This window comes from Labeo rohita, chromosome 22 (genome assembly GCF_022985175.1).
Source record: "Labeo rohita strain BAU-BD-2019 chromosome 22, IGBB_LRoh.1.0, whole genome shotgun sequence".
Taxonomy (NCBI): Eukaryota; Metazoa; Chordata; class Actinopteri; order Cypriniformes; family Cyprinidae; genus Labeo; species Labeo rohita.
This window is the reverse complement of record NC_066890.1, coordinates 61,017,028-61,044,949: the sequence shown is the minus strand read 5'-3', so window position 1 is coordinate 61,044,949 and position 27,922 is coordinate 61,017,028. Positions and strand designations below refer to the sequence as shown.

Sequence of the window (27,922 nt, the reverse complement as noted above, 5' to 3'; positions counted from 1 at the left end):
TGCAGGTGGTTGAAACAGACTGAAAGCTGAGACATAACCTAAAGAAGAAGAATGTTGCCAGCAAGAATGCTTGATACATGTACAATAGAGCCCAAAGGTCGTGGGTTCAATTCTTGGTTCTGGTAGGCAATGTAGGTGAGGAAGTGAATGAACAGCACACTCTTCCACACTCAATACACACAGCTCAATACCCTCTTCAGCCCTCAATACCCACACACAACATAAAATGGCAATGAGTAAATAAATAAAGAAAAGTAAAGTATTAAGTAAATAAAAGTCAAGTCACATTTATATAGTGCTTTATGCAATACAGATTGTGTCAAACAGTGGTATCGCTATGAATTCTGGGCCCTGTTCACTGAATTTGGTATGGGGTTGTGGGCCCCTGTCAAACTCTGGGCCTTATGCACTCTGTCACCCTTTTTCCCTCACTAGTGACGACCCCTAGTGTCAAGGCATACACACACAATGTTAACACACACTGTGTTGTCTTTGCAAAAGAAGGTAACACTGTCAGAAGAAAAAAAGTAAATAAATAATCTTGCATTAACTGTGATTTTACCTTTGAAAAAAAAAGCCATCTTTACACAATTTGCATTTTTAAGTGAACCTTCTGTCAGTACAGCTGTGTATTTGTATCTTTAAGCCTATATTTATTTTTCTTAGTTTAACATATAAATATGTATTAAGTAGTGAATTTTGACACATTTCAATATTTCTTCCACATCACTAATTAACTAAAATATCTCACCCCTAGTGTGTGTCATCCTTGAACTAAAAAGAAATTTGAGAGTAATTCTGTCATAACTTGTGCATCTACAGTAAAATTTTGTTGGTATTTCATGTGTGGGTTATATAAAATAGACTATAGCTTTTTAGTGTAGTTTTGTTTGCTTGTGTGGAGAGCAGTATGGTAATAAAATGTTTGGAGGTGGAGTATTTTAATGCAGATAACAGTGGCTAGATTGTGTTTTTTTGATCCTACACACCTATAATAGGTATTTGTGACCCTTGTACTAGTATTGCTCTATCAAAGATGAAATATTAACCATTCAAAAGTGAAAGTTTCTGCAGTTACCATTTTGTGAAATGGAAGTTTGTGAACAACGTCATGACGGCAAAGCTGTTTGTTAATAATGTGAAACATTTTGAGAACAGATCAGTTTAATGCTGCTGTCTAGAGACAGAATGGATTTATGAACTGAATGAATTTTATGTTTGATGCTCTTCATTGTTGAGACTGAGGTAGGTTTGAACAAAACTATTTCTGCATTCATGCTTTTGCATTGGTAAATCGATATGAATCTGCATGTGTAAATATTCGTATTTCTGTCTTATTGTATTGCAAGAGTATTTTAAGATGCTTCAGCCTTTTTACTGAGAGTTTTTCTTACTCTAGGCAGCCTTTAAATACTTTCTGATCAAATTCAGTCTGGATTTTGCAGTCACACAGAAATAAAATAACAAAAATAAAACTGTGACTATATGTCTGCAGCAGCAGTTTAGTACAGCTATAAATAATTCAAGTCAAATACAGTAATTGGTGTTAATGTGAGGTAACAGAATCAAAGTTGTTGAAGAATCATGAAGCAAAAAGCTAAAAAAGACTTGAAGATCAAAGATCAGATGTTCAGATCTGAGCTGTTTCTGAAACTATTTAACTTAAGAATTGATATGAACAGATTTTGACAGGTGATTATTCCTCCAAAGCTTTTTGGATCAGAGTGTGAATGTGTTTATAAGTCTATCAGGAAAATAAAGTTTGTTTCATTAATGTTTTAGTATTAAGTGGCATAGACATTCATAGAGAATTTCCATTGCCTTGTCTAAAGAAGTCAATAAAGTATAATGTTTTATTGTCTAATTCTACAGCCCTGCTTGTAAAATGAGTCACCGTGACGAGGGAGTGGAGGAGGATGTTCACACACAGAGAGCAGCATCTCCAGCACCCAGTTGTGTGTCTGTGAGGAGTAATGATTCCATGGAAAATCGACCTGATCTCAGTGATGGAACAGTGATCCCTAAAACATCTGTGACGTGAGGCAAACAGTCATCCACTATCAGCATTTATAATATAAATAATCTGAGATAAAACTGTAAATGTCTGTAGCTGTGGCTCATGATCATCTGAATTTTCAGTCTACATCTAATTAAATGATCTGATCTGTAAGAACTTCCTGCTCTGTTAATGTGATGGTTAACCCTTTGTGTGATCCTCAGGGTCCCATAATGTGTATTTCATCCCACCTATGATTTCTATCTTTCTTTTCACAACTGTGTGTTTTTGAATTTGGATTAGATGTGGACATTTTCAGAAATTAAGATGTGGTTCACCTATGAAGGTTTTTACACACAGCCAACATTGTTTTCCTCTCTTACAGATAATCTAGTATAAAAAATCAAAAGGATCCTGCACACTACAGCTTATGTAATACAGCATATGTCTTCATTAACTACAATCCTTGTGTCACTTGACCTTTGTCAGGTACATAGTACACTCAAAATATCAGTTCAAATACAATCATTTTGCACTGTATAATGATTAACAAACAATCTAATGCTGTAAAATATTCTACCATAAAAAAATTATTATACTGCTCTCCACACAACAAGCAAAACTACACAAAAAAGGGGTAGTCCATTTCATACAATCCACATATGAAATACCAAAATATACACTCAAAAACGCCAATAAATTTTCAATTAATTCAAGCCATTTTCCAAACAGGAATTATTACTACAGCAGTTGTGCTTAATGTAATAACATGTTTAAGTCATCATTTGTGTGTCATATGCCTTAAACTGCAGAGTAATTTTATATTAATTCACTACTAACTTGTGCACCCACTTGAAACTTTTTTTTTTTTGTACTTCATGTGTGGATTGTATGAAATGGATCCTTTTTAATGTTGTTTTACTTGTTTGTGTGGAGAACAGTATAGTAATAAGATGTTTGGGGTGGAGTAGTGTAATGTTAACAGCTGTGGATTGTTTGTTAATCATTATACGGCAAAAGATTACTCTATTTGAACTGATATTTTGAGTGTACTATTTACCTGAAGAAGGTCGAGTGACCAAAATGTTGTAGTAAATAAATATTTCTTTATATATGCAAGCTGTAGTGTGTGGGATCCATTTTCTTCCTTTTTTTCTAATAGACTTGGTCCTACGCACCGATGCATTATTATCAGGTGTTCACAACCCTTGTATTCCTATCTTAGAGGTAAAATATTAACTATTCAAAAGTGATAAAACTTTCAACAGATACCATTTTGTGAAAGGGGAAAACATAAATTAACAAAACAAAATAACAAAAACAGAACTATCCTGTGATAATGCTTTTTTTTATGTTTTCATGTTTTTCATGTTACTATATAACTTTATATTACTTAAATACCCCCCCTTCCCCCACATCAATCTCCAAACACCATAATGACAAAGCAAAAACCGCATCTGTGATGAAAAAAAAGATTAGTATAATCTACAAGCAATATGAACACTCAGTAGAGTATTACTTATTACTTATTATGAGGGTTATTATTACTTAAATAATCCTCATAATATAAATAATCTAACAAAGATAAAATATATCTGTAGCTGTGGCTCATAATCATTTCAAAATTAAAGGCTGGTGAAATAGATAAACATTTGAACCATTTTAGATGTATCATCATGTCCCAAACACCAACTGGCGAACCCCTGAAGTGCTGTCTACAATTCCATTTAATTGTTATCTTTGTATCTTTTTACATATTATATTCAAAATAGTGGTAGGAAAAGATGATGCACCATGTGCCTCAGGAATAGGTGATAAATTAGTTTATTCTCTGTATATATACACAGTATATATACAGTATATATATATATATATCTATCTATCTATATATATATATATATAGTTTTCAGCTAAATTGTCCTCTATCAAAATTAGTTGTTTCTAGGCAGCTAGTGGGACACTGTCTGATTTGACACTTCTAAATGTGGTGTTGTGTGTTGTTTTTGGAACATTACATTTTTTTCTCTTTTAACAGTGTTTCTATTTATCTTACTGTTTCTGTAGAGTGCAGAGAGATTATGTGATCGGATCACTGATGTCCCATCTGACCTGCACTGACAATCATACCCTCATCAGAAAGAGACTCAAAGACCAGCACAAAACCAGCATGAAGAACAAGTATGAGACCTTATTTGAGGGAATCAGACTAGAAGAGAATCAAACCCTCCTAAACAGTATCTACACACAGCTCTACATCATAGAGGGAGAGAGTGAAGGAGTGAATAAACAACATGAGATTTTACAGATGGAGAAAACAACCAGAACACAAGACACTCCTATCAGTTGCAATGACATCTTTAAACCCTTACTTCAACCAGGATATGAGGAGAAAGACCAAATCAAGACTGTTCTTACTAAAGGCATCGCAGGAATTGGAAAAACTGTCTCTGTGCAGAAGTTTATTCTGGATTGGGCCGAAGGAAAAGCCAATCAGGATGTAGATTTCATGTTTGTGCTTCCATTTCGAGAGCTGAACTTGATTAAATATCAGCAATATAGTCTTCACAAACTTCTGCTGGACTTTCATCCTGAACTTCAAGAACTGGACTCAAAGATTTATGAGGAATGCAAAGTTGTGTTCATCTTTGATGGTCTGGATGAAAGCAGAATCACACTGATGTTTTCAGATGATGAGAAAGTTTATGATGTGAGCAAGTCTTCATCAGTGGGTTTGTTGATGTCAAACCTCATCAGAGGAGATCTGCTTCCCTCTGCTCTCATCTGGATCACCTCCAGACCAGCAGCAGCCAATCAGATCCCCTCAAAATACATCAGCCGTGTGACAGAAATTCAGGGATTCAATGAGCCTCAGAAGGAGGAATATTTCAGGAAGAGAATCAGTGATGAGCATCAAGCCAGCAGAATCATCTCACACATAAGAAGATCAAGAAGCCTCAACATCATGTGTCACATACCCGTCTTCTGCTGGATCTCAGCCACTGTGCTTCAAAACCTCCTGAAACAAAATGACATTGCAGAAATCCCCCAAACTCTGACTGAAATGTACATCCAGAGAAACTCCAGCAGTCCAACAGAGATGTGATTATGAAACTTGCTGAACTGGCTTTCAAACAGCTGATGAAGGAAAATGTGATGTTCTATGAGGAGGACCTGACTGAGATTGGCATAGACATCAATGATGCTGTAGTGTATTCTGGAATTTGCACTGAGATCTTTAAGGAGGAATCGGTGATTCATCAGAGGAAAATCTACAGTTTCATTCATCTGAGTTTTCAGGAGTTTCTTGCTGCTTTATACCTGTTTTACTGCTTTTTAGTCAAGAAAGATGAATCATTACAGTTGTTTTGGGATAATGAGTTATTCAGGTACAGTGGAAACCCTCTGTTCTTACTATTAGAAGCAGCAGTTTTTAAATCTGTACAGAGTGAAAATGGACACCTGGATCTGTTCCTGCGGTTCCTTCTGGGCGTCTCACTGGAGTTCAATCAGAGACTCTTACAGGATCTACTGACACGCACAGTGAAGAGCTCAGAGAGTATCAAGAGAATCACACATTACATTAAAGAGAAACTCAAGGGTAATGAAAGTCTCTCAGCTGACAGATGCATCAATCTGTTCCTCTGTCTGCTGGAAGTGAAGGATCAGACTCTGTACACAGAGATTCAGGAGTTTGTGAAATTAGAGAATCACTCCGTGAATCAACTATCTCCTGCTCATTGCTCAACAATTGCCTACATGCTTCAGATATCAGACAAGGTGCTGGAGTTTGATCTGACGAAATACAACACATCAGATGAGGGTAAACTTAGACTGATACCAGTTGTGGCAAACTGTAAAAAAGCTCTGTGAGTATTGTTTTATGTAATTAGATATCCATCTGAAGTGTGTCTGTTATGTTAAGGCATAATAACAATTTAAAGGGAAATCAGAATCTGTTTGAAGAGAACAAAACTTTTTATTTGTTTAGTCCCTCCCAACTCACTCCAAACACCTTGTCAGATGCAAAAGGAAGTTCACAAACCATGTGCAGAGGTTTAGTCACAAAAATAAATAAATAAATAAATTAATTAATTAATTAATAAAGGGAAAAATAAAATAAATTGAGTGAAATTGTTTTCATAAAGAGTCACCCTTTCTCTTATAATTAAACAGGCTGGGTTTTTATTTGTTTGTTAAAAACAAACAAACAAGTTTGTTTTTACTGTTCTGACGAACATTATGTTGAGGTCAGACTGAAATGACCAGAGATGAGTCCTTTACAATAAAATGGCACATCAGTAATGATCATATGTAATCATGTAATTAGGCAGAAATGAAAACAAAACAAAACAAAAACAAACAACAACAAAAAACAACAGCAACCCAATTAAGTAAATCAAAATTCAAGTCATGAATCCAGAGATTGTTTTAAATTGTGAAGATGATTGATCAGAACTTGAATAATAAAATAATTTTGTATTAGTTTATTAAATAAGTTTTATCAATTTCATCTTCTGTTATAGACTTGCAGGCTGTAATCTCACTGATCAGTGCTGTCAAAGTTTGTCTTCATCTCTACGATCATCAAACTCCTCACTGAGAGAGCTTGACCTGAGTCACAATGACCTGCAGGATTCAGGAGTGAAGGTTCTCTCTGATGGACTTAAGAGTTCACAGTGTCAACTCAACATACTGAGGTAAGAAAACAAATAAACTTCCTGAAAAACATTTCTGCTTAGCAATACTGAGATTGAATTATTGCAGAAATTGCATTGCAAAATAAAATTGCAAGAAGAACCAAACACAAAATACTTAAGAAATATAAAAACAGACATTCAATAAATAAATAAATAAATAAATAATCAATAATACTACATCAAATAATAATAAAAGATATACATATGCACACATATACATCTGTACATACATACACAAATATACATCCATTCATACAACATTAAATATCACTCACATACAATACAAATAGAAAATTATTAAACATACAAGTGCAATTGCTAAAAGGAAACTAACCATCTAAACAACTAAACAATAAACATTATATTCATTGCACAATCTAAAATCCAAAGGAATGGTAGAACTAATGTGAACATAATGTTTTATCCTTGCTTTGAATAATGTCAAATTATTTTGCTTTTTAAGAAGCTTTCACCCCTGGTTGATGGAAAAAAAGATCATGTAGAGGATGATCATTCTAAGCCATCTCTTGTATTAATTTGGTGGTAGCCTGCTCTCTTCAAAGTTGTAAATCAGGTAGATGTATTGATGTGTCAGCAAATCTCTCAATAATTTGTTGTGCTCTCTTCTTCATGCTTTCCAGTAAAGCTCTTTGCTTTCTTGTGCAAACCAACTAACAGCACATTTGCACAAACTAGACAGGATCGTATCAGGGAGCAATACATACTTACTAAATCATCAGCAGAAGCTCCATGTTTCACAAACATTGTCAAACAGTGAAGACGTTGAGATGCATTTTTTAAACACTCACAGTGTGGTTCCATTCAGTTGATTGTCAAGGTGATACTCTAGGCATTTCGACCATAATGTCACAGGAACCTCCTGATCTCCCAGTATGAGTGGTGGTGGTTGTGTTGGATTTTTTATTTATTTATTTTTTTTTTTTTGCATATTCTTGTTTCGACAGATTTGTTTCCATTTAAGAGTGTGTTGTTGTTTTCACGATCTCCAGCTGGAGTACCCATGAGCTCCCCTAGAGGGCATTCCATCCCTTACCTTTCCTATTCATTCTGGACTCCATTTCCCAAATGGGAAGATGGAAGTTGCAAATCATTTAGTATTAGTCAACAGTTTTACGATAGAAATACTAGATGACTGACAACTATATCCAGAGAGAGAGATATAGATAGTGAATTACCTGTGTCTGTGTCTCTCTCTACAAACAATGAAGCCTGGTATAATTGAACACCTTAATTATCCCATGTATTATGTTATATGACATTATTTTGTTGCCAGAGAAGGACGGACTCCAGATGAGTCTGGTTGTCTTCAAGGTTTTCCTCCTTTGAGACATTTTCCTTGACACCTGTAGCTGCTCAAAGTGGCTCAAAGACATTAAAGTAATTTCTTAATTATATAAATTAAATTAAATTAAATTAAATTTTTCTGTTTGTATGTTCATTAGGACCAAAAGACACTGTAGAAGTGAAACATGCATTCTCTGTACAAATGCTTTGAAACAATATGTATTTTGGAAATGTGCTCTACCAATAAACCTGACTTACTTGACTTACTTTATAGTTGTGAGTTAGTTAAGCGCTTGTAAAACAGGTGTGTTTTCACGTTCATTTGAGCTGACTGTCAGTAGATATATCGGGATTCACCTCCTGATGAGTATTAGTCATGTGATCAATATGTGATCTAAGCCATGCTCATCATTTTTTAACCCACCAACTTATTGTTGAGCCATATTTCATCCTGTGTTATAGACTCACATGGTGTAATCTCACTGGTCAGTGCTGTGAAAGTTTGTCTTCGTCTCTACAATCATCAAACTCCTCTCTGAGAGAGCTGGACCTGAGTAACAATGACATGCAAGATTCAGGAGTGAAGCTTTTGTCTGCTGGACTGAAGAGTCCAAACTGTCAACTCAACATACTGAGGTAAGAAAAACACATATAAATCAGAACGTTTAAGTCCCATCTAATTACTACACAGCATTAAACTGTTTTAAATTCCATGATACTACCAGCTGTGATCTGGGCTGCATTTTCTGATAACATTGTCCCTTACCGCTCTACACGAAAACTCTAAAGGTATACCTTTTTTGCATTAGGTACGCCTAAGGCGTGTTTCCCGAACTATACCTTAAGAGGTTGCTTAAGATATAACTTCTTACGTGCAGCTTTACCAGGTGCTGTCCATGGTGGTGCTGCTGAATTGGTTGATATAGATGGCTCAAAAATAGATTATTAACTCTATGTAGGGTCTGCTTCAGTGCGTTATGTAAGAAAGTGGTGTTATTTTTGTTGTTGTTGTTGCTTTTGGAATTGCAGCTTCTGACATGGTAGCTAGGAGGCTAAAGTTTTAGTACACATATACACTAGGCCGGTGGTTCTCAACTCCAGTCCTCAGGGCACACTGCTCTGCATATTTTGTATGTTTCTGAATCTGACACACTTAGTTCAGTTCACGGATCTTTCATCTAATGGGCTGATGAGCTGAATCAGGTGTGTTAAATGAAGGAGTTGACCTTCTCACCACAATCATTCCCTTTACTAACCATTTACAACTACCATTTACTGCCTAATGGTTTGCCAGGTGATTAACTGCACAACAGATCATTTTGTTGCAATGATATTCTGTTATATCAGCGTCTAGATCTTCTAATGAAAAGTTGAATTTATTTGGCTTTAAATATGATTTTAATGAAAATAATGATCTTGATATTTTTGTTATGTGGTAAACAGTTAATAAAGGGCAATATATATTAAATTGGCAACGTTACGTTGAGTGGAGATGAACAAACTTATACTGAGATCAGTTCTGCACCATCAACACTGAGTGCAACACAGAATGCAGCTGACTGTAGCTAAACTAAACCTTTGTATTATTAATGTCATCCTGTGTTATTGTCACAGTGTACAATGTAGGGAGGATGCAGAAAAAACCGAGGTCAACATGAACAGTCTTTAATAAATGTAAAACAAGGTAATATCCAAGGACAGGGGCAAGAAGACATGTACAGCAAAATAACACTAAGACCAGACAAAGGGAAACAAAACAGGGCCGGAACTAATAAGCCGCTTTTCCACTATCGGGCCGAACCATTCTCTTTGCTTAACCGTTTTGTTCTGTTCCGTGCCGATCCGGGCCAGTCAGCACGGATACAGTTTCATTTTCCACTGTGGTGCTGATAACTGAACTCTTTGAAATGTAAATACAAATGTGACCAAATAAGGAAATAGGAGCTAAGGCTGGGGGTAAAACACGGAACACGAAGTCCAGAATCCTGACAGTTATAGACTTACATAGTGTGATCTTATTAATCAGTGCTGTGAAAATTTGTCTATATCTCTACAATCAAACTCTAGACAACTAGTATGACATACAGTAACAACACAGACACTAAGATACAAAACAATGCTATAACTCTAAACAGACAAACTAGAGCAGACGTGATATGTAGCAAAGTTGAGAGAGAATTTTTGTTTAGTAAGTTGTTATAGTAAGTTCCTATGCTATTGTAATATCGTAAACACAAGCTGTTATCACTGCATTGAAAGATAACTGAAAACATATTTTCTTGGACCTATATATTATGTTTTATGACATTTTATTGCCAGATGAGGATGGACCCAGATGAGTCTGGCTGTCTTTAAGGTTTTCCTACTTTGCCCAAAGTAGCTCAAAGCCATTTCTTGATTTAATTCAAGATTTTTCTGTTTGCCTGTAAAACTGACAATGCAAAACTGAAACTGTTCAGATCAGTTCTGCCAGAACCCAGAGTGACTTATACATTTTATCCTGTGTTATAGACTGACATGGTGTAATCTCAGTGGTCAGTGCTGTGAAAGTTTGTCTTCATCTCTACAATCATCAAACTCCTCTCTGAGAGAGCTGGACCTGAGTCACAATGACATACAAGATTCAGGAGTGAAGCTTTTGTCTGCTGGACTGAAGAGTCCAAACTGTCAACTCAACATACTGAGGTACACTGTAAAAAAAAAAGAAAAAAAAAAGGAAAAAGTATTGGCAGCTCATTACCTGGACTTTTCTGTTAATTTACTGCTTAAACGTTGTGGAGACCATTCATTCCAGTTAAAACACAAAACAAATTCACACAAATGTGTCCCTGTCACTGATGAACATCTTTTTGTTTTTAATATGGGAAAAAATTATACAAGGGTGGATTAGAACCCAAAAGCTTCAACATACCTTACAAAAATCCTACCGCTAGACTGATTAAAAATGCAAATGTTTACTATGTATCAATTTATTTATTTACTAATATAAATACTCTCTTTTAGTACATGTAAGAAACCAGAATATACTAAATTGCTGAATCTCCTTTTTTCAATAAGACATAAAAAACACTAAAACATATATATTTGAATGTTGTGATTTTGTACATGATCAGTTCTGATGTGACAGATGGTGTGATGTTAAATGTTTGTGTGTGTGTGTGTGTTTTGTAGATTATCTGGCTGTATGGTGACAGAAGAAGGCTGCTGTTTTCTATCTTCAGCTTTGAGTTCAAACTCCTCACATCTGAGAGAGCTGGATCTGAGCTACAATCACCCAGGACATACGTTAGTTAAGCTGCTGTCTAATTCAAACTACAGACTGAACAAAATAAGGTATGTTCAAGTATACGCAAGTATGGTGTATGAAGTAAAACATATCCAAAATACAGACTCAGAGATCACAGTTGACCTTATGATACTAAATAAAACAAACCAGCTCAGTGCATCTGAACGGCAAAAGATTTTGCAGATAAATATCATTTATTGATTAAAACACGTATTAAAGCATATTGACACAAATGATCTGTGAATGTAAACATGAGTCTGTAGCTCAAATCATGAGCATCTAATCCAATGATAGAGGCTGTAAATCAGGAACTATAGACACATATACCTTATAAACCCACATAAAACTTTTCATGTTTGCCAAAAAAAAATAAAAAATAAAAATGAAAAATTGTCTGTTTATAATAATAATGATAATAATAATAATAATAATAATAATAATAACAATAAAACATGAATGTTTTGATGAGAGATTGATCTTCAATTTAATGCCCAATTTTTGTTTATATAAAATCTGATTTTTTTTATAGTATGGATTATGGAGGAGAGTTCAGGATTACAGCAGGACTACAGAAATGTAGGTTACACACACACACACACACACACACACACACACACACACACACACACACACACACACATGTTGGGTTTACATGTTTTATGGGGACATTCCATAGGCGTAATGGTTTTTATACTGTACAAACCGTATTTTCTATCGCCCTACACCTAAACCTAGCTCTCACAGGAGACTGTGCACACTTTTACTTTCTCAAAAAAACTAATTGTGCATGATTTATAAGCCTGTTTCCTCATGGGGACCTCACAAATGTCCCCACAAGGTCAAAATTTACTGGTATTACTATCCTTGTGGGGACATTTGGTCCCCATAACGTGATGAATACCAGGTGCACACACACACACACACACACACAAAATAATTATTGTTTTGTTGTGTTGGTTCAGTCCATCTCAGGTGGTCCAAAAATTGTAAAGGTGCTTGATTAGAAGAAACAGTAGTAAAATGATTACAATTATTCATATTTTTTTTTTATATTAAAGGGGTCATTACCTGCATTTTTTTATTATTATTATTTTTTAATGTTAATGTTATGTTTTAATGTTAGGGTTCACTTATAATTTTTTGTGTTATTTTAAATAAAAATAATTATAATAACATAATTCAAAAAGTAATAGGCTATTTTCTTTTTTTTTTTTTTTTTTTTTTTGAGCCTCTCTGTCTTCTCTCTGCTTTGGTTGACTTTTGCTTATTAAAATAACAGATGAAGAGTTCAGATGCAAAAGCCTCTAAATCCATCTGACATTTTTCTTAATTAGCATTTCTTTCTTTTTTATTTGTAATGTTTTTATGATATCTGTTCATTTTTAAAATTTACTCTAGCTCTGTAACCAGCAAAATCTCAAACTCATAATTTTATATCAAAATGCTGCCATTGAGGACTTTTATCTGTGAAAACTGCATAGTCCTATCTGTTATCCCATGAGAGATAATCAATCCCAAAATGAGGGGAATTTTAAAAATTGCACTTTCTAACCCCCATAAATCATGTGCACTGTGCTTACCTAGGAACTCCCTAAAAATGTATAACAGATACTGGAAACCTTCCCATTATAAACTGACCATAAAAGTGGAACATAGAGCCATTTTGACCATCATCTTTGGAAATCCATTGGTTCTAATTCTATGAAACAAGAATGTGCAAAATGTTTATATATTCTCATGTAATGTGCTGTAGATATCAGCTTTTTGTTTCAAGGAGCTATGGCAATCCTGAGCTGGGATATTGAAGCTTCTGTAAATGTTTCACACAATTACATCCACTGTGGTTAAATCAATTAATGCACTGCAAATAGTTATAACTCTAAATAAATAAATAAATAAATAAATGTTCTTTAAATAAATAAACTTTACAAATTTGGACCACTTGAAATGGAATGATCCCTGTTATAATGTTATAATCTCTCTTCTTCTGTAGATGTACGTGTTCTCACGCTGGATTTAAAAACAGTAAACACTCATCTCTCTCTGTCTGAGAGGAACAGAAAGGTGACACGTGTTTCAGAGAAGCAGCCGTATCCTGATCATCCAGAGAGATTTGATGAGTGTCCTCAGGTTCTGTGTAGAGAGAGTCTGTCTGAACGCTGTTACTGGGAGGCTGAATGGAGCGGGTCTGGGGTTTATATATCAGTGACATATAAAGGAATCAGCAGGAAAGGGAAAGGTGATGACTGTCAGTTTGGATGCAATGAAAAATCCTGGAGTCTGGTCTGCACCAATAACAAATTAATTTCCAGACACAAAAAGAAGAGCACAGTCATATCTGCTCCTTTAAGCTCTCACAGAGTAGGAGTGTATGTAGATGTGTCGGCTGGTGTTCTGTCCTTCTACAGCATCTCTGACACAAACACACTCACACACTTACACACATTCAACAGCACATTCACTGAACATCTCTATGCTGGATTTGGAGTTTATTCTGGTAGTTCATTGTCTCTGTGTGCTTAAATGACCTCCAGTGAGACACAACAGATGAGTAAAAAACATACAAATTTAATTTTAGTGTTTATGTGTGTCTATATAGGGTGCATCAAAAAAATCAAGGTCAAGTGTAAGATTTTCACTTTGTTGTATGACTTAAATCAGCCAGCAAATGTCTACTGGGCCCAGTGCAAATTATCATTACAGGGTCGCAAATAAGTTTATGTACATATACATATGGGCCATTCTATAATTAAATATAATCCAAACAACAATTTAATGTCCGTGAAGTCTTTTTGGTAACACTTTACTTTGCATAAGAATGACATCTTCATAATGTGTCATGTCATGAATATAAAGGAGGTTATATGCATGTTTATGACAACTGTCATTAAGTGTCAATGTCAATTTTAATGCAAAGATGACATTGTTTGAGATGCCATTGTTATGACAACTTGACATAAACCAATACATAACCTGTCATAAATCTGTCATAAACATGACATAGCAGATTAATTAAACGTAATAAACTACTTAGCTTTATGGGTTAACATTACGTTAAGCTGTAATGTGGTTGGTTTTGACATTGGCTGTCATGGGGCCATTATAATTGTGTCATGAATATTTTTCTGACCACTTTTTCAGTGATACTAATTGATTTTATCATTAAAATGTCATTAAGTGTTAATACTGTGTCAAATTATTTTATAATAGAATCATGAATATTTTTTATTTCATAATGTTTTTGTTGTTGTTGTTGTATTTTTTTTAAGTTTCCTCTGACAGAAGGTCAGATAATAGACAATTTCAAATGTTGTTAAAAAATAAATAATGAAATTAATTAATTAATTAATAATAATAATAATAATTTTATATATATATATATATATATATATATATATATATATATATATATATATATATGTAAATCAGAAATTAGTTTTTGATATATTTACAAAATATCTTCATGGAACATGATCTTTACTTAATATCATAATGATTTTTGTCATAAAAGAAAAATTTCCAGACTTCTAATTCTGCAATGCACTATATACAATATAAAGCCCTGATGCTTTTTTTCTAGTACACAGTTATATTTTTCCCAATCACACTACTATATTTTGAAAAAGCCATATCTTTTGTTCAAAAATGAAGTTATATTTTTCCTTCCTTACTCAAGTGACAACATAACATGTAGAAAATTCTGTAAAAATGTAAATAAATATCCCAGCATTAACTGTGATTTGTATCTTTAAGCCTATATATATATTTTTAATTTAATTTGAAAATATAAATCTATATTAAGTATTGAGTTTTGGTCTGAGGTCAGGTGTGATATGATATTCTGATATGATAATGGAAAACATTTGTCTTAGGAACATTCTAGAAATGATCTGAATTTTCAGGGTGTAAATGTTACTGTATTAAAATTGAATGGCAGGTGAAGTTTTATGTCATTTTTTCTCATTATTCCAAGGTCAATGAAGTATTTGACATCAGTGTGCTTATTTAAATAGTTTATAATTTGTTACAATTTAATATTGACACATTTCAATATTTCTTCCACATCACTAATTAATTAAAATACAGCACCCCTAAACATCTTATTTCTATATTACTCTCCACACAAACAAGCAAAACTACACTAAAAAAGGAGAGTCTATACAGTCCACTCATGAAACATGCAAAAATATTTATATATCTGAATCTATATATCAGTGTACATTCAAAAGGCAGTAAATTTTCAATTGATACAAAACAAGTTGATGTCATCAAATACTGGAACTAACAATAATTTATGTACAAGGATAAATAGTTATTTGCTCTCACAGCATAACATTCCATAAATGTTTCTCATTAAGTCCCACAGGTTACACAGTTTTAAAGGTATACTTTTCAGTTGCTGTAAAAGTAACTTACAGTTTCTACCTTTTGGGGGCATGTTTACACTTTCAGTGCCACAAAACATCATGATTAAACTCAAAAAAGTGTGCTGTCATTGGGTAGTTCAAATCTTTTCTTCTAATAGAGTTTTTATAAGCAATAATACCCTGGTTCAGTAGGCTAGATGTTTTTCCAACATAGCCTAAACCATAAGGACAACCAGTTGAAAAGACAACATGAGAGGTGCCCCATAAACTTGTATAAAATGCATTACAAAAACCCTCTAGTCTAATGAATCCCACTACAAACTGGAATTATCAATGCAGCAACTGTGCTCAATGTAACAACACATATAAGTCATGTGTGTGTCATCGTTGAACTGAAAAACAAATTTCATAGTAATTCAATCATAACTTCTGCATGTACTGTAAAAATTTGTTGGTATTTTATGTGTGAATTGTATGACATACACCGTCCCTTTTTTGTGTAGTTTTGCTTGCTTGTGTGGAGAACAGTATGGCAATAAGATGTTTGGAGGTGGAGTATTTTAACGCGGATAACAGTGGCAAATTGTTTGTTAATCGTTATACAGTGATTTATGTTTTATTCTGAACTGGCAATTTAAGTGTGCTCTTTACCTGACAAAGATAGAGTAATGAACATGTTGCAGTTAATAAAAAAATGATTTGTATATGCAAGCTGTGACATGTGGGATATCTTTTTTTTCTAGTAGATTGTCTTTTTTAAAAAAACCTATGCACCTATGAATCATTGTCAGATGCACACAACCCTTGTACTAGTATTCCTCTATTAACGATTGAATTATTAACCATTCAAAAGTTAAAGTTTCCACAGATGCCATTTTGTGAAAGGGAAGTAAGCGAACAACATCAGGAAAGCAAAGCTATTTGTTAATACATAAATGTCAATCAGTTTGAGAAGAGATCAGTTTAATGCTGCTATCTAGACACTGATTGGATTTATAAACTAAATGAAGTTTGTGTTTGATGATCTTCATTGTTAAGACAGAGGTAGGTTTGAACAAAACCATTTCTGCATTCACTCTCATGCATTGGTAAATCGATATTAATCTGCATGTGTAAATACTTGCATTTCTTAATTATGGTATTGTAAAAGTACTTTCAGTTTCTTTAGTCTCTACACTTTTTTCTTTTCAGAGTTTTTCTTACTCTTGGCAGCCTTTAAATACTTGCTGATCAAATTCAGTCTGGATTTTGCAGTCAAATGGAAATAAAGTAACAAAAACAAATCTATCCTGTGACGATATGTCTGCATCAATAAATTAGTACAGCAATTGGTGTAAATGTGTGTTCACAGAATAAAGGTTGTATTGAGGAATCAGGATATGAAAAGTTAAAAAGACTTGAAGGTCAAAAGATCACAATCCTGACATACTTGAATAGATTCAGACATGCAAACTGATTCTAGGAGCTGTGTCTGTTACTGAACTGGGAATTGATATGAACAGATTTTGACAGGTGATTATTCATCCAAAGCTTTTTGGATCAGTGTGTGAATGTGTTTATAAGTCTGTCAAGAAAGTAAAGTTTGTTTTATTAATATTTTAGTATTGAGTGTGGCATAGACATTCATAGCAAACTTTATTTTTCATTGCCTTGTCTAAAGAAGTGAATTCAGTAGAATGTCTTATTGTCTATATCTGCAGCACTGACTGTAAAATGAGTCTCTATGTGAAGAGAGAGAAGGAGGATGTTGTTCACACACATAAAGCAGCATCTCCAGAACCCAGCTGTGTGTCTATGAAGAGTGATGCATTCATGGGAAGTCGACCTGGTCTCAGTGATGGAGCAGTGACCTCTGACAAATTAGTGATGTGAGGAAATCATTATTCAGACCTTGAATTATTCACTATCAGAAATCTGTCACTGTACTGTTGTAGTTAATAATTTTTTTTTCTAGATTGTATTTTTTTTATCCTGCGCACCTATGCATCATTGTCAGGTGTGTGTGACTCTTGTATTCCTGTCTTAGAGGTAAAATAATAGCTATTCAAAAGTGAAACTTTCAACAGATGCCATTTTGTGAAAGGGAAGAACATGAACAACATTAGGAAAGCAAAGATGTTTGTTAATAATGTGTTTGAGAACAGATCAGTTTAATTCTGCTGTTTAGAGACAGATTTATACAGTTTATATTTATATATCTTCACTTCACTTATATATCTTCACTGTTGAGACAGAGGTAGGGTTGAAACATCACAGTTCTGTATTCATTCTCATGCAATGATAAATCAATATGAATCTGCATGTCTAAGTAATTATATGTGACCCTGGACCACAAAACCAGTCTTAAGTTGCACGGGTATATTTGTAGCATGGCCAAAAACACATTGTATGTGTCAAAATTAGATTTTTCTTTTATGCCAAAAATCATAAGGATTTTAAGTAAAGATCAAACTTCCATTAAAATATTTTGTAAATTTCCTACCACAAATATTTTAAAACTTTATTTTTGATTTGTAATATGAATTGCTAAGAACTTCATTTGAAGTTTGATTAGATTTTTCCAGTATTTTGAAAAAAATTGAAAACTTATGACTGGTTTTGTGGTCCAGAGTCACATATTTATCTTACTGTAATGTGAGAACATTTTCAGATGCTTTAGTCTCTCTACTGATTTTGCAGTCACACAGACAAAAAATAACAAAAACAGAACTATCCTGTACATTGCCTTGTGAAAGTATTCAATCCACTTCATTTTTCATGTTTTATGCTACCTTATGTTAAACTGTTTCACGTTACTTTTTTCCTACTTCAGTCTACACTCCATACACCATAATATCAAAGCAAAACCACATTTGTGACAACTTTGCTAATTTATTAAAAAAAAATTGCATAATTATTCATACCCTTTTCTGGGAGTTTCTTTAGTTCAGGAGCATTCATGTTGCTTGTAGATGATACTAATCTTCAAGTGGGGTTAACCTGTGGCAAATTCAATTGAGTGGGTATGTTTCAGGAAGGCACACACCTTTCAAAGAAAGCACATGAAATGCATATAATTGAACAGCTTTGACGAGTCATTATTCCTTCTTTTCGAATTAGAGTGTGATTGCGTTTAGTAGTCTGTCAAGAAAGTGAAGTTTGCTTTATTAAAAGTTTTAGTATTAAATGTAGCTTAAGGATTCATAAATGAGTTTATTTTTCATTGTTTTGTCTGATGAAGCCAATTCAGTCATATATATTATTGTCTATTTCTACAGCTCTGCCAGTAAAATGAGTCTCTGTGAGAAGAGAGAGGAGGAGGATGTTGTTCACAGGCATAAAGCAGCATCTCCACAACCCAGCTATGTATCTATGAAGAGCGAAGCATCCATGGGAAATCGACCTGGTCTCAGTGATGGAACAGTGATCCCTAAAAGATTTGTGAAGTCAGGAAATCAATCATCCACTATCAGCATTTATAATATAAATAATCTGAGATAAAATATATATGTGGCTCATACTCATTCAAAAAAACCTGGTGCAAAGGATCCACTAGCATATTTTTCATTTAATTTTAGTTATAAGCTTTATTTTAAAAATGATTTAGGAATCTAAAGGAGATAGCAAAAACCAGGTACTGTAGGACGTTCTCTATTAAAATGGGTTGTTTCTAGGCAGCTAGTGTGACCTTGTCTGAATTGACATTACTGTGACATTAAATGTCGTGTCATGTTAAATTAGAGATTGGTTTGCTGGAACATTAGATTTTTATCTCTTTTAACAGTGTTTCTATTCATCATACACTTTCTGTAGAGTGAGGAGAGATAATGTGATCAGATCACTGATGCCCCATCTGACCTGCACTGACTCTGACAGTCAGACCCTCATCAGACAAAGAGTCAAAGACCAGCACAAAACCAGCATGAAGTACAAGTATGAGAGCTTATTTGAGGGAATCAGACTAGAAGAGAATCAAACCCTCCTGAACAGGATCTACACACAGCTCTACATCATAGAGGGGGAGAGTGAAGGTGTGAATGAAGAACATGAGGTTTTACAGATGGAGAAATCAGCCAGAACACAAGACACTCCAATTTACTGCAACGACATCTTTAAACCCTTACATCATCCAGGATATGAGAAAGACCAAATCAAGACTGTTCTTACTAAAGGCATCGCTGGAATTGGAAAAACTGTCTCTGTGCAGAAGTTCATTCTGGACTGGGCCGAGGGAAAAGCCAATCAGGATGTAGATTTCATGTTTGTGCTTCCATTTCGAGAGCTGAACTTGATTAAAGATCACCAGTACAGTCTTCACAGACTTTTGCTGGACTTTCATCCTGAACTTCAAGATCTGGACTCAAAGATTTATGAGGAGTGTAAAGTTGTGTTCATCTTTGATGGTTTGGATGAAAGCAGAATCACACTGATGTTTTCAGACAGACAGAAAGTTTGTGATGTGAACAAGTCTTCATCGGTGGGTTTGTTGATGTCAAACCTCATCAGAGGAGATCTGCTTCCCTCTGCTCTCATCTGGATCACATCCAGACCAGCAGCAGCCAATCAGATCCCCTCAAAATACATCAACCGTGTGACAGAAATTCAAGGATTTAATGAGCCTCAGAAGGAGGAATATTTCAGAAAGCGAATCAGTGATGAGCATCAAGCCAGCAGAATCATCTCACACATCAGAAGATCAAGAAGCCTCAACATCATGTGTCACATACCCGTCTTCTGCTGGATCTCAGCCACTGTGCTTCAAAACCTCCTCAAAGAAGATGACAGTGCAGAAATCCCTCAAACTCTGACTGAAATGTACATCACCTTCTTGCTGACTCAGATCAACATGAGGAATCAGAAGTATGATGAGAGAAAAACAGAGAAACTCCTGCAGTCCAGCAGAGAAGTGATTGTGAAACTTGCTGAACTGGCTTTCAATCAGCTGATGAAGGGCAATGTGATGTTCTATGAGGAGGACCTGATTGAGAGCGGCATCAAAGTCAATGACGCCTCAGTGTATTCTGGGATTTGCACTGAGATTTTTAAAGAGGAATCTGTGATTCATCAGAGGAAAGTCTACAGCTTCATTCATCTTAGCTTTCAGGAGTTTCTAGCTGCTTTCTTTGTGTTTTACTCCTACTTAACCAAGAATGTGGAATCACTGAAATTTCTGACTGAAAGATATCAGTGGTACTGCTGGACAGTCTCTCTGTATGAGCCACTAATAGAAGCAGTTGATAAATCCTTAAAGAGTGAAAATGGACATCTGGATCTGTTCCTGCGGTTTCTGCTGGGCGTCTCTCTGGAGTCCAATCAGAAACTCTTACAGGATCTACTGACACATACAGTGAACATCTCAGAGACCCTCAAGAGAATCACACATTACATTAAAGACAAAATCAATGGTGACGAACATCTTTCAGCTGACAGATGCATCAATCTGTTCATCTGTCTGCTGGAAATGAAGGACCAGACTCTGTACAGAGAGATTCAGGAGTTTGTGAAATCAAAGAATCACTCAGTGAATAGTCTCTCTCCTGGTCACTGCTCAACAATCACATACATGCTTCAGATATCAGAGCTGCTGGATGAGTTTGATCTGAAGAAATACAACACATCAGATGAGGGTCGAAGAAGACTGATACCATCTGTGATCAACAGCAAAAAAGCTCTGTAAGTATTACTGGATATGATACTGAATGTGTCTGTTTTGTTTAGACACTGTAACGAAATTTAAAGGGAAATCAGGAGCTGAGAACGAAAACATTTCATGTATTAATCCCTCCAAGCTCACTCCAAACAACATATGTAACTTGTTAGACTCAGAAGGAAGATCATGACCCATTTACAGAGGTTTAGTCAAAAACTTGACTAAAAACCTGTATTAAAAAAAAAAACAAAAAACATAAGTAACAAAAATGAAAGTTGGAGAAATTTGTTTTCATAAATAATGGGACACGGTCCTGTCCAGAATTTCTATTGCGTAGACGGATTGTTGTATGATATCCGCGAGAGCTATAAAGATGTATATGCGTATTTGCATTGTTTTGACTGTTCTCTGTAGATCCCACCTTCTCACATGCAATGATTGTTCGATTATGTACAATGCCTTCCCATTATTGGTCAAAGTACTATTTTAGTCTTTACCTTTAGTAAGAATGAAAACAGGAAAACAAAGCAAAATATAAAAATCCTGGCTAGGAAGTATCCCGTAACAGTGGCACATATGGCCACCCTATAAATAATTTCACCCTTTCTCTAACCCTTACAATTAAACAGTCTGTTTTACTATTCTACTATTCTGTTTTTTACTATTCTGTCTGTTAAATTATTTCAAAGGCTATTCCAGGTCATAGCAACCAAAGCATCTCAAGTAAAATAAATGCAAAGCTGTGCCTCTGTAGTGCTCTTGATCACTCACAACTAAACGTTTTCAGTTTGGCAGTCAGTTTTATTAATCTTGTGTTACAGACTCACAGACTGTAATCTCACCGTTCAGTGCTGTGAAAGTTTGTCTTCATCTCTACAATCACCAAACTCCTCACTGAGAGAGCTGGACCTGAGTAACAATGACATACAGGATTCAGGGGTGAAACTTCTCTCTGATGGACTGAAGAATCCAAACTGTCAACTCAACATACTGAGGTAAGAAAAACAAATAAAGGTCCTGCTCCATTGTGTGTTTTCAATATATCAACGGACCTAGGTCTCAAGACTTAAAACAAATATAAAGCAAAAATATCAAGTACTGTTTGTTTCCAATAAAGTAATGTTTTGTTATATTAGTGACTAGATCTTTTAATGAAAAGATTCATTCATTTGGCTTTAAATATAGTTTTAATGAAAAATAATGAACTTAATATTTCTTTGCTGTTGTAAGCATTTTATAAATATCATTATTGATCATTATTATGTATTCACTGATTTAACTGTTTTACTCTTTAATCTCTAGGTTGATATGTTTACTGACAACCAATTAATGGCCATAGCACTAAAACATATATATTTGAATGTTGTTGTCCTGTACTTGATTGGTTCTGATGTGACAGATCATGTAATGTTGAGTGTTTGTGTGTGTGTTTGTAGATTATCTGGCTGTATGGTGACAGAAGAAGGCTGTTGTTTTCTGGCTTTAGCTCTGAGCTCAAACCCCTCACACCTGAGAGAACTGGATCTGAGCTACAATCACCCAGGACAATCATTAGTCAAGCTGCTCTCTGATCCAAACTACAGACTGGACAAACTCAAGTATGTTCAAGTATACTCAAGTATGCTATATAAAGGAAAACATATTCTCTCAGAGATCACAGTCTAAATGGGAAAAAGTGATGTTTTACCTCATGATGCAGAAGCAGAGCAGACTTTTCATTTTTGCAATTTAAAAGGGTTACCTAATTTTGTCTGCTTATTATGGATAAAAATACATGAATATTTTGATGAGAGATTCATGTTTAATTTAATACCCACTTTATTTTTGTATAAAATCTGGTGTCTTTTTTTATAGTGTGGATTATGGAGGAGAGTTCAGGATTAAAGCAGGACTGCAAAAATGTAGGTCACACACACGTTTGTTTTTGTGAATTGTGGGGACTTTCCATAGACTTCTATTGTTTTTATACTGATCAAACAATATTTTTTATCCCCTAACCCCTAAACCTACCCCTTACAGAATATTTGCATTGTTACACTTTCAGACAAACATCATTTACTATTTTTAATATTTTTCCCCTTGTGGGGATGCTACAATCAGGTTCAAATTGGTCAGGCAAAAATATGGCCACAGAAGTCCTGACCATAATCCCAGTGAAAGTCTTTGGGATGTGCTGCAGTCAACTTTACACTGCCTGTCAAACCACTCTGTAAAGTAAGACTTCCAACAGGGTTAAGGTCATGCCTTTATCGTGAACAATTCATGTATGGAAAACATTTCTCATGTTCCCTGAATTCATCTTTCACAAACTGAACACATAGAATCTTGGCATTGTAATCCTGGATTATAGACAAGGGTATGGTGTGGCTAAATCCAGTAAGTAAGTAAGTAAATAAATAAACTGGTGGTTTTGCAAAACCAATAGTAATCACTCAAAAAATTAAGAAAATTCAAAATGATCAAACAACTTTACAAATTTGGACCACTTGTGATGGACTGACCCCTGTTATAATGTTATAATCCCTCTTCTTCTGTAGATGCATGTGATCTCACACTGGATTTAAACACAGTAAACACTCGTCTCGCTTTGTCTGAGAGGAACAGAAAGGTGACACGTGTGTCAGAGAAGCAGCCATATCCTGATCATCCAGAGAGATTTGATGAGCGTCATCAGGTTCTGTGTAGAGAAAATCTGTCTGGACGCTCTTACTGGAAAGCTGAATGGCACGGATTTGGGGTTTATATATCAGTGACATATAAAAGAATCAGCAGGAAAGGGTACAGCAATGACTGTCGGTTTGGATACAATGAAAAATCCTGGAGTCTGGACTGTAGCAATAATGGATTCACTGCCAGACACAATAATAATAGCACAGTCTTATCTGCTCCTTCAAGTTCTCACAAAGTAGGAGTGTATTTGGATGTGTCAGCTGGTGTTCTGTCCTTCTACAGTATCTCTGACACAAACACACTCACACACTTACACACATTCAACAGCACATTCACTGAACCCCTCTATGCTGGATTTGGAGTTTATTCTTCTGGCAGTTCAGTGTCTTTATGTGAGATGAATGAAATGTAAATACACGATAAAATTAGACTGTAAATAAGTAATGTGTCTCACTGACAAATCTAAAATTATCTTTGATGTTGACTTTACAAAAATACATAATTTGTATTTTAAGTGAATTTCTATCTGTCAGGAAAGCAGTGCTATTTTGACTTTAATCCTAAATGTATGTTTTTCATTCATATTAAGTATTGAGTTTTAGTCTGAGGACAGGTGTTTTTAGGGGTAATGAGTAATAATGCAAAGCCATTTTGATACAATAATAAAAAAAAACTAAAAAAAAACTAACTAATCTAATCTAACAATCCTTTTGTCTTTTTAGTGATCATCTGAAGCTGAATATATAGATTTATTGTGTGACATTTATAGACTATAAATATCACACAATAAATCTATATATTCAACTTCATGTTTTTGAAGACACATTGCCATTTTAGCACAAGTAAAGTGAGAGCTTTACTGTAAACATGATTATTTATACAAACAGAGGAATGAGTCAGTATTTTTTTCAAAGACAGTCAACAGCAGGACGTAGACACTGTCAATAGAGCTCACACTGTATTGAACTCAGAATATTCTTTTAACAAATATTTAGGATTCACTTCACTTGTGACATTGTTTTAATGAGGAAGAATCAGTCCACATCTGGTAAAAAGACAGCTTCCTGCTGTCACTGTGATCGTTAACCCCCTTGTCTGATCTTCAGGTTTTACACACACTCGCTTACAGGTAAATATATAAACCAGTTGAACAAGTTTTGTCAAAAGTGAAACTATTTCATCAGACTCCATTTTAAAAAACCTAGAATATGAACCGCATCAGGAGAGAATAGCTGTTTGTGAATAATGTGAATCAACTGTCCTGTGACAATGTTTATTGATAATTTAATTAATACAGCCAGTAATAATGTAAAAGTCATTGTTGTAAATATACGGGACCCCAGACATGATATGCAGGAAATAATTATTTCCCTCATTTTGAGTAAATTGTGCACATGATTTACAAATCCGTTCTATTTGTTGAATTTATGAACAGGTGACATCCCCCCTACAGTCCAATTATACTTGATTCATAACAGCATAGATATAGGTCTTTCCTTTAGAAATGAGGTAATGAACTAGTGAAACATGCTTATGATTTACTTAAAATATGGTAACGAATTAGTAAATCGTGAGAACAAATTGTTAATTAGTGGCCATGTTATAAATATTTTCCCCTGCACATGTCAGGTCTGTAGCTCCCTATAAATGTGAAGTAAATTCACAGAGATGAAATGAGCTCATCAGAGTGGGAGCTGCTCTGTTGACTGTGAATCTCTGCTGCTCACAGAAAGACAAAGTTAATAATGTTCTCCTGATCCTGACAGTCATGAATGGATTCAGACAAATTGATTCTAGGAGCTATTTCTGAAACTGTTGAACTGAGAGTTGAGTTGAACAGCTTTTGATAGGTGATTATTCCTCCAAAGCTTTTTGGATCAGAGTGTTTTTCTTTTTTTTTTTTTTTCAATTCAGTCATATATTTTATTGTCTTCTTTTTTCATTTTATTCTACAGTCTTGCCTGAAAAATGAGTCTCTGTGAGAAGGGAGAGGAGGAGGATGTCACACATAAAGCAGCATCTCCAGAACCCGGCTGTGTGTCTGTGAAGAGTGATGAATCCATGGAAATCCCCCTTAATCTCAGTGATGGAGCAGTGACCTTTGACACATTTGTAATGTGAAGAAATCAATGATCCACTATCAGCATTTAAAATATTAATAATTTGATGTATGTCTGTAGTTGTGCTCATGATCATCTAGATTATTTTCTATGTAATTTAAGTCATAAGCTTTGTTTTAAAATTATTTAGGAGCCTAAAGGAGCAAAAACAGTCTCTATGTATAGCATCCACTAATGAAATTAGTTGTTTCTACACAGCTAATGGGACACTGTCTGAACTGACACCTCTGAGTGAATCTGGTGTCGAATTAGAGCTCACAGTTTAATGTGGTAGAGCATTTTAATGATTTTTTTCTGTTTTAATGCTTTTTCACAGTGTTTCTGTTCATCTTTCTGTTTCTGCAGAGTAAACACTGATGATGTGATCGGATCAGTGACACCCTGTCTGACCTGCACTGACTCTGACCGTCAGATACTCATCAGACAGAGAGTCACAGCACAAGACCAGCACAAAACCAGCATGAAGAACAAGTATGAGAGCTTAACTGAGGGAATCAGACTAGAAGGGAATCAAATCCTCCAGAGCAGGATCTACACACAGCTCTACATCATAGAGGGAGAGATGGAAGGGGTGAATAAACAACATGAGGTTTTACAGATGGAGAAAAAAGCCAGAACACGAGACACTCCAACCTACTGCAATGACATCTTTAAACCCTTACATCAACCAGGATATGAGGATGGCCAAATCAAGACTGTTCTTACTAACGGCATCGCTGGAATTGGAAAATCCGTCTCTGTGCAGAAGTTCATTCTAGACTGGGCTTAGGGAAAAGCCAATCAGGATGTAGATTTTATGTTTGTGCTTCCATTTCAAGAAATGAATTTGATTAAAGATCACCAGTACAGTCTTCACAGACTTCTGCTGGACTTTCATCCTGAACTTCAAGATCTGGACTCAAAGATTTATGTAGTAAAGTTAAAGCTAAAGTGTAAAGTTGTGTTCATCTTTGATGGTCTGGATGAAAGCAGAATCACACTGATGTTTTCAGACTCTCAGAAAGTCACAATGACCTACAGGATTCAGGAGTGAAGAGTCCAAACTGTCAACTCAACATCCTGAATTGATGTTTACAATGTATCAACAGACCCAAGGGTGTCTTAATGCTGTGACTTTTTTTCTAATATCAGTGATTACATCTTCTAGTCAAAAGATGAATTTATTTGGCTTTAAATATGGTTTTAATTAAAATAATTATCCTAATATTTCTGCTATGTCATAATTTTATAAAAGGCAACATGTACTATGGAAATTCACTGATTAAATTGTCCAAGCAGTAAGGAGAAACTGTTACTAACATCAGTTTTGCTTCATTCAAAACTATGTGTAAAACACAAAACCCAGAGTGACTGAATTAAACCTGTAGTCAGTGTTTCCAGTCTCAAGAACAACAAACAACAGAAAAAAGATTTATATTAATATCTCATTTTTTTCCCTTTTAGATCAATAACACATAGTAAACATTTAAACATATATATCTGAATGTTGTGGCTCTTATTTGACAGATCATGTGATGTTGAGTGTTTGTGTGTGTTTGTAGATTATCTGGCTGTATGGTGACAGAGGAAGGCTGTTGTTTTCTGGCTTCAGCCAGTTTAAACCCCTCACACCTGAGAGAACTGGATCTGAGCTACAATCACCCAGGACAATCATTAGTCAAGCTGCTCTCTGATCCAAACTACAGACTGGACAAACTCAAGTATGTTCATCAGAAATGTTTTTTGGAGCTCTATGAAGTAAAACAGATAGAGGCACTGAGATCACAGTCTAAATGAGAAGTGATGTTCAAACTTATTATAATGAATAATGCAGATCAGCTCAGTGCAGTTGAACAGCAAGAGATTCTGCAAT

General features: G+C 34.9%; 2 protein-coding genes across 3 annotated transcripts; both read left to right on the top strand.

Annotated features, from left to right (window-relative positions):
• Nucleotides 1–1,090: 1,090 nt before the first annotated feature.
• Nucleotides 1,091–14,418, top strand: LOC127153601 (NACHT, LRR and PYD domains-containing protein 12-like). The gene is given in 10 exon segments (XM_051094784.1): nt 1,091–1,245; nt 1,873–2,037; nt 4,061–5,061; nt 5,064–5,862; nt 6,520–6,693; nt 8,461–8,634; nt 10,510–10,683; nt 11,170–11,331; nt 11,814–11,860; nt 13,278–14,418. Coding segments are annotated over 9 exon segments (3,213 nt in total). The 5' UTR covers nt 1,091–1,245; nt 1,873–1,885; the 3' UTR covers nt 13,808–14,418.
• A 2,118-nt stretch (nt 14,419–16,536) lies between these two features.
• On the top strand, nt 16,537–27,185 carry LOC127153603 (NACHT, LRR and PYD domains-containing protein 3-like). Of its 2 annotated transcripts, XM_051094788.1 has the most exons (10): nt 16,537–16,695; nt 17,003–17,163; nt 17,352–17,519; nt 18,909–19,076; nt 19,444–21,303; nt 22,102–22,275; nt 22,717–22,878; nt 23,135–23,181; nt 23,818–25,800; nt 25,906–27,185. In XM_051094788.1, exons 3-9 carry the CDS (start codon nt 17,365–17,367, stop codon nt 24,360–24,362), a joined length of 3,111 nt encoding a protein of 1,036 aa, XP_050950745.1. In that variant the 5' UTR covers nt 16,537–16,695; nt 17,003–17,163; nt 17,352–17,364; the 3' UTR covers nt 24,363–25,800; nt 25,906–27,185. The 2 variants fall into 2 exon arrangements, with proteins under 2 accessions (XP_050950745.1, XP_050950744.1); XM_051094787.1 differs by lacking the exon at nt 17,003–17,163.
• Nucleotides 27,186–27,922: the final 737 nt, after the last annotated feature.